We start from the raw sequence: 8,567 nt of genomic DNA on the forward strand, positions 1-8,567 counted from the left end.
TGTGTCTGCGTGTGTGTGTGTGTGTGTGTGAGAGTGTGTGTGTGTCAGTGTGTGTCTGCGTCTGAGTGTAAGTGTGTGTGTGTGTCTGTGTGTGAGTGTGAATCTTACTGAAAATGGCAGATTAAGCAGTTTATATTCTGAATTATAGGGCTGTCAATAGATAAAAATTTTTAATCTAATTAATTACATGATGTTTCGATTAATTAATTGCAAAATAAATTTGACTGAAAATACCTACAAAAGATTATTTAAAGCTATTTTTGTGTTAAATGAGAAAGTATCAAGTAGACATTACAAATTGTAGCTTTAGAAAGATATATTTTATTTGATTCAACATAAAATTTATTACACAAACATTTAGGCTACAACAGCTTAACATAAACTATGTAACATAAAATAAGAGAATTTGAAAAACATATTATATTTTTTGTTCATAAACGGCTTTGTTATCAACAGTCGTCAAAATACCTTCTTTTTTGTTCCACAAAAGAAAGGTTTGAAACGACATGAGGGCGAGTAAATGATGACAGAATTTACATTTTTGGGGTGAACTATCCCTTTAATGTTTTTATTTTTATTATTATTTTTTATTTTTATGAAATGATACACTAAATAGGAAACTAAATCTGCCAGCAGGTGGCAGTAAATGTCTTGTGACATTACGAGACAGAACTATCCCTTTAATGTTTTTATTTTTATTATTATTTTTTTTTTTTTTAATGAAATGATACTCTAAATAAGAAACTAAATCTTCCAGCATAAATGTCTTTGAGTCATTCATTCATTTGATTTGTTCAAACGGCTGATTCGTTCAGGAATGAAGTAAACGGCTCTCTTTATGAACAGGCTTTGAATCATTGATTCACACGATTCGTTCAAAACACAGATTCATTCAGAAACTCGGAGACACACAACAAGTCTGCTATGACTTTAAAGGTAATATGTTCTCTGTAAAATTGAGCAAAAGCACATAATATTGTGTTTAAAATAAAACACAATATCAACTTCTTATTTACTGAACTGTTGTATAAAATCACATTTAAACTGGTGTATTACTGCTCTCACTGCTCCTGTGATATCGTATGATATAAATATGAGACATAAACTCATACAGGGGCATGTTTGCACCTCTATCTTGAATTTCGCCTAGAGAGAGAAGGAGAAACAGATGATGTGTTTTGGGTTTTCTCTAGTCTGTGTTTAAATGAAGGCTGGACAATATAGGTTTGAAACGACATGAGGGCGAGTAAATGATGACAGAATTTACATTTTTGGGGTGAACTATCCCTTTAATGTTTTTATTTTTATTATTATTTTTTTTTTTTTTAATGAAATGATACTCTAAATAAGAAACTAAATCTTCCAGCATAAATGTCTTTGAGTCATTCATTCATTTGATTTGTTCAAACGGCTGATTCGTTCAGGAATGAAGTAAACGGCTCTCTTTATGAACAGGCTTTGAATCATTGATTCACACGATTCGTTCAAAACACAGATTCATTCAGAAACTCGGAGACACACAACAAGTCTGCTATGACTTTAAAGGTAATATGTTCTCTGTAAAATTGAGCAAAAGCACATAATATTGTGTTTAAAATAAAACACAATATCAACTTCTTATTTACTGAACTGTTGGATAAAATCACAATTAAACTCGTGATATTCGGTAATCGTGTAATAGCCTACTGCTCTCCCTGCTCGTGTGATATCGTATGATATAAATATGAGACAAAAACTCATACATGTGTGTGTGTGTGTGAGAGTGTGTGTGTGTCAGTGTGTGTCTGCGTCTGAGTGTAAGTGTGTGTGTGTGTCTGTGTGTGAGTGTGAATCTTACTGAAAATGGCAGATTAAGCAGTTTATATTCTGAATTATAGGGCTGTCAATAGATAAAAATTTTTAATCTAATTAATTACATGATGTTTCGATTAATTAATTGCAAAATAAATTTGACTGAAAATACCTACAAAAGATTATTTAAAGCTATTTTTGTGTTAAATGAGAAAGTATCAAGTAGACATTACAAATTGTAGCTTTAGAAAGATATATTTTATTTGATTCAACATAAAATTTATTACACAAACATTTAGGCTACAACAGCTTAACATAAACTATGTAACATAAAATAAGAGAATTTGAAAAACATATTATATTTTTTGTTCATAAACGGCTTTGTTATCAACAGTCGTCAAAATACCTTCTTTTTTGTTCCACAAAAGAAAGGTTTGAAACGACATGAGGGCGAGTAAATGATGACAGAATTTACATTTTTGGGGTGAACTATCCCTTTAATGTTTTTATTTTTATTATTATTTTTTGTTTTTTTAATGAAATGATACTCTAAATAAGAAACTCGCCTAGAGAGAGAAGGAGAAACAGATGATGTGTTTTGGGTTTTCTCTAGTCTGTGTTTAAATGAAGGCTGGACAATATACTGAATATTCACAACACTCATATTTACAGTGATTTTTTTGGAAGTATAAACAGCATTGTTGATTCAAGTTGATTGGTCATCACTCAAGTGTTCACGAAAGACCTGTGGCACTTTTATAATGTACTCCAGCATTCAGTAGTTTGGGGTCGGTAAGATATTTCAATGTTTCTGAAAGAAGTCTCTTCTGTTCCCCAAGGCTGCATTTATTTGATCAGAATTACACTAAAAACGGTAATATTATGAAATATTTTGACAATTTAAAAATAGCTGTTTTCTATGTGAATATATGTTAAAATGTAATTTATTGTTGTGATCTTAGTCTTCAGTGTCACAATCCTTTAGAGATCATTATAAATGTAACTTCTTATTTACTGAACTGTTGTATAAAATCACATTTAAACTGGTGTATTACTGCTCTCACTGCTCCTGTGATATCGTATGATATAAATATGAGACATAAACTCATACAGGGGCATGTTTGCACCTCTATCTTGAATTTCGCCTAGAGAGAGAAGGAGAAACAGATGATGTGTTTTGGGTTTTCTCTAGTCTGTGTTTAAATGAAGGCTGGACAATATACTGAATATTCACAACACTCATATTTACAGTGATTTTTTTGGAAGTATAAACAGCATTGTTGATTCAAGTTGATTGGTCATCACTCAAGTGTTCACGAAAGACCTGTGGCACTTTTATAATGTACTCCAGCATTCAGTAGTTTGGGGTCGGTAAGATATTTCAATGTTTCTGAAAGAAGTCTCTTCTGTTCCCCAAGGCTGCATTTATTTGATCAGAATTACACTAAAAACGGTAATATTATGAAATATTTTGACAATTTAAAAATAGCTGTTTTCTATGTGAATATATGTTAAAATGTAATTTATTGTTGTGATCTTAGTCTTCAGTGTCACAATCCTTTAGAGATCATTATAAATGTCTTTACTGTTACTTTTGATCAACTTAATGCATCCTTATTCATTAAAAACAATCTTCCTGACCCCAAACTTTTGAACAGTAGTGTATTATTATAATATATATATAATATATTAACATATTTTAGTAAATATATACAGAAATAGTTAATTTATATGCAGTTTCCCCAAAAAGTATTTTTTAAATAATAACTATTTATTTATAATCGTTTTTGGACACTTTGGCTACAATTTCAAATACTGTATATAAATGTGTATACACTTTATACACAATATTAAATATAATGTATATTGCAAATATAATGTATATAATGTGTGTGTATATATGAGAAGTATTAAATATACTGCAGACTGCTCAGGGAACCCTCTCATTTGAAACATTACTATATTAGAGGTTATAATTAACAGCAGAGCCCAAACTACTGTTTATGTTCACATATAATAATCACACGCAAATAAAAACTGAAATGTTTGTAACTCAACAGCACATAAGGTGGTTTCCATAAAAACTGCTCTTCATATCAGATTTATTCAAACATAGTTATAAAGCTAACAGTAAATAAGTTCATGTCTAGTGTTTTCTCTAGCGCACTAACCAGCTGTGAGCCCTGCATGACTTTCCTGAGGTAGATGCAAAGTGATATATTGATCATAAGCGGTTTTATATGATGTCTTTCTTTAGGTTGAAACACTGATTGATTGATTCATAGATGAGACATGATGACAGATGCACTACGAATAACAGAAAAAAACACAGATCTGGCAACCCTTGAATGAACTACGGGTGATTAATAGGGTCAAATAGAACCTGTGTTAGCACTTTTATTTTATTTTATTATTTTTGTGAGATTGCGTTAATGCATTGTTATTGTGTTAACTTCGACTGCCCTACATTCAACACAAGAGAAATGTCTTAACACACACATTGCAGTGCAGATAACTGCTTTCATTGGCTGATTCTGATTATTGGCCAGTATACCAGTCTATACACTACACATGTAGCATTTTTGTGCATTGCGATGGTAAGTAACGATCACATTTACTGTTGTCCGGTGAAGTCCAGTCATTTCAATAGGAATCCACACAACTGGGAATTTAGTGTGAGGATGAAAGATTTCCTTCCCAGATTCACAGCAGGATCAGTTCACCGCACTGAGGAACAGAGAGACTTCTGACAGTAGACAAGCACTTGATGGCTGGCACTGAGTGAATGTGGATCTATGCGGTAGTCTCTGTGCTGACACGCGTGTGCTTCTCCTCTGCGTCTCAGCTGAGGTTGGTGGCTCTCAACACGCCGCTGACGGGAAACCTGGGCTCCATCCACTCGGTTAATAAACTGTGCAGGACTCAAGCTCAAGCCATGGGCATCAGAGACGACTACAAGGCCTTCCTCTCACACCACCTACAGGACCTGATTGACACCATGCAGCCCATGTACCGAACAAACACGCCAATCGTCAACCTGAGGGTAAAGCGGCTTTCTGTCATTCTTACTAATAAATCACTCATGAACGCCGTGATATTTCTTTGTAAAGGAAAGTAATTTGTTTCTGGGGATTTAAGGCCTGTGCTCAACTATAGTGAATGCTTCTCAATGCGTTTTCATTTGAATGTTGTGTGACATTTGTGACCCTACCTGGAGGGTCCATTTTTTGAAATTGAGATTTATACATCTTCTGAAAGCTGAATAAATAAGCTTTCCATTGAAGTATGGTTTGATAGGATAGGACAATATTTGAAAATCTGGAATCTGAGGGTGCAAAAAAATCTAAATATTGAGAAAATCATCTTTAAAGTTCTTCAAATTAAGTTCGTAGCAATGCATATTACTAATAAAAAATTAAGTTTTGATATATTCACGGTAGGAAATTTACAAAATGTCTTCATGGAACATGATCTTTACTTAATATCCTAATGACTTTTAGCATAAAAGAAAAATGTATAATTTTGACCCATACAATGTGTTGTTGGCTATTGCTACAAATATACCCCAGCGACTTAACACTGCTTTTGTGCTTCAGGGACACATTTTTTGTTTTGTTCTTGATGTAAATAGGACTTAAAGGGATAGTTCACCCAAAATATCAAATAATTTAGTCTCCCTCATGCTGTTCTAAAGCAAACTTTTGTTGAACACGCTATGCTGTTGTAGCAAAGTTTGCAGTTCGGGAAGAAGGACGAGGAAGTCAGGGGTGGCGGGTAGACCTTTTATTGGTAGCCACAAACAACATATAACACAATGAGCGCTTCTCGGGTTTCGCAGTCAGGTGTCGTCGCACACTCTGCTGCCTCTCTCTCCCTCTCCCAGGTCGGCGGCCGCTTATCTCTCGTCTCCCCGCCAATCACTGGAATTGCAAACAGGTGTTAATCATTATTCACTTGACCTCCTTATCACCGCTCGTCTCCAAACCCGCTCTCCCGCTGCAGCCTTTCGCCTTCCCCCGCCCCCCTCGCCACAGCTGTATGTTTGATTTACTGATAACTTTCCTCTCTAGTGAGCTGGAAATGCTCCTTTGACCAGATCATTGAGTCGAGAACCAGATCTTTTCAATTTATAAACAAATCATTGTTTTGTGCAGCAGATCAAATGATTCACTGAAAACTTGAAATAATTTATTTGTTGATGAATCAGTCATCACTGCTAGTGTCATGAACTCAAGAAGAGCAAAGGAGGATGTCAAGATTTTAGTCAGTAATAACATAAACTACTGTTCAAAAGTTAATAAGAAGTTAACACTTTTATTGATCAAGGATACATTAAATTGATCAAAAGTGACAGTAAAGACATTTATAATGTTACAAAAGATTTCCATTTCAAATAAATGCTGTTCTTTTGAACTTTCTATTCATCTGTGAATCCTGAAAAATAAAATGTATCAGTTTCCACAAAAATATTGTGCAGCACAACTGTTTTCAGCATTGATAATAATCAGAAATGTTTCTCGAGCAGCAAATCAGCATATTAGAATGATTTCTGAAGATCATGTGACACTGAAGACTGGAGTAATGATGCTGAAAATACAGCTGCGCATCACAGAAATACATTACAGTTGAACAGATATTCACATAGAAAACAGCTGTTTTAAATCATAATAATATTTCACTATTTTTACTGTATTTTTGATCAAATAAATGCAACCTTGGTGAGCAGAAGAGACTTCTTTCAGAAACATCACAAAATATCACCAAGCCCAAACTTTTGAACACTAGTGCATGTATTGATCTGCACACAAAGCTATTAAATCATACTGTTATTGTGTCTTTCAAAGCGTCAGTGTTGAGAGAAGGAAGGTTGTGAGGGTTCAGAATTCTCTTTAAGAGTCTGAAGCGTCTCATATTAGTGTATGTGCGGTAATGAGAGCAGCGTGTCTGATGTGTGCTGTGTGTCTGCAGGGTGAGCTCCTGTTCAAGAGCTGGCACAGCATCTTCTCCAGCCATCTCCTCCCTCCCAGAGTCCCGCTGTACTCCTTCGACGGCCGAGACGTGATGAGCGACCCCTTCTGGTGAGTCCTGCATAAAACACCCCTTCAGCAGCTCCCTGATCCCATCACACGCTTTACAGCCTCGTTGAGTTGTTACATGCACATTTTAGGCAAACAGTTGCACAAATGTCTGCGTTCAGTCCTGTCACCCTGCCTCATTAACTGCTCAGACGCTAGTGAAGATCTGCTCTGACCACAATCCAGACGACTCTGGCTTTCATATTTCTCCACCCGTGTCTTTTATTTCTGGTTCTGTGTTTATGTGTATTTATACTCCAGGCCGGTAAATATCCTGGGATGAGGCCGTGACAGTGGAGCAGTAATTGTGGTCGGCTAGTAGCCGTTTTAAGCTTGTTTGTGAGGTTTGTGGATGTCTTTGGCGTTTCAGGAGAGTTTCTGTGTGAATGCAGGGAGCAGAAGAGACATTTCACAGAGCGGCGGTGTGCCATAAAGCCTTCATACACTCTTAAAAACAAAGGTGCTTCACGATGCTATAGAAGAACCTTTTTGTCTAAATGGTTCCATAAAGAACCTTTAACATCTGAAGAACCTTTCTGTTTCACAAAAGCTTCTTTGTGGTGAAAGAAGGTTCTTCAGATTATAAAAAGGTAAGAAAGAGATGGTTCTTTAAAGAACCGTTGGCTGAATGGTTCTTCTATGGCATCGCTGTTAAGAACCTTTAAAGCAGCTTTATTTTTAAGAGTGTAACTGTTCAAAACATTCAGTTATTTACATGTTTTAAAAACTAAAACCTCACATCACTTGCATTTTATCATTTATCACTTTTATTATTATGGAAAAGCGTACAATTTGACCGCAAATTTTGATTCAGTTTTAGTCATAGCCTTTAAAATAAAAATATTTCAGTCAACTGAATTGCTTTAGTTTTAGTCGACTGATTTAGTCAGGTTTAATGAAATTGTTTTTCATTAAGCATTTCTCTAAAACTTCCAAACTCATTATATGTTCCTGGAGAAAGCATCTATTAAGCTGTTAATATGAATGATAGTAAGGTTTGAACATGCAATGCACAGGTTTAACTGCTGTGACATATAACATGTCTTCATTTATCTTAAAATGAGATCAAATTAGAAATAAGAACATTGTGCGATGCACAGATTCGATATACTGACACACATTCACATGCACTCCAGACATAATGCACTGTACATTCTATGAATAATCCACATGATCAACATCATTTTCATCAATGAAAAAATGTTGACAAAAACTATGATAAATTATTCATTAGCACTGTGGAAATGTTACTTTTAAATGTTCTTTGAGCATTCTGAAACAAGTAACGTTTAAAAAAAAGATGAACGTGAACGTCAAACTAAAATGTTTCAGAAAACAACATTCCAGGAACGATGTATAAATAATGTGTTTCTGCTAAGGCTTTGAGAACATCATTAAACCTTTATTAGGCATTGTTAACCTTATGTTAATGTTCCTGGAAGGAGGTTTGTTGAGAAGTTTCTGATAGCGTTCTGTTGCTCTTGTTATTGTTTGGAGGGATTCAGGAGTGAAGCTTTAGTTCTTCAGCGGGTTTTGTGAAGCCGAATGTCAGATGTTGTGATGATCCTGCAGCTGTAGTGTAACAAACGGTCCACTGAAGGCGAGTTGTGATGAACCCAAGTGCAGCTTTTATTCAAAGTAATCCAAACATCCAAACAAACGAAGAAAGACTTGACTTGAACAGACTTGACTTGGCATGAA

The 8,567-nt window shown here is 35.0% G+C and overlaps 1 protein-coding gene across 1 annotated transcript in view; it reads left to right on the forward strand.

Annotated features, from left to right (window-relative positions):
• LOC107693468 (collagen alpha-1(XVIII) chain-like) overlaps window positions 1-6,958 on the forward strand; it is a 75,688-nt gene extending 68,730 nt beyond the window's left edge. Inside the window, exons 40-41 of the mRNA XM_016492874.1 lie at window positions 4,637-4,834; window positions 6,760-6,958. Of these exons, the coding sequence (XP_016348360.1) occupies window positions 4,637-4,834; window positions 6,760-6,873 (312 nt within the window). The 3' untranslated portion in view covers window positions 6,874-6,958. The remainder of the gene's footprint in view (window positions 1-4,636; window positions 4,835-6,759) is intronic.
• The last annotated feature ends 1,609 nt before the right edge of the window (window positions 6,959-8,567 follow it).

Source organism: Sinocyclocheilus anshuiensis, unplaced genomic scaffold, assembly GCF_001515605.1.
Source record: "Sinocyclocheilus anshuiensis isolate Anshui unplaced genomic scaffold, SAMN03320099.WGS_v1.1 scaffold987, whole genome shotgun sequence".
Lineage (NCBI taxonomy): Eukaryota > Metazoa > Chordata > Actinopteri > Cypriniformes > Cyprinidae > Sinocyclocheilus > Sinocyclocheilus anshuiensis.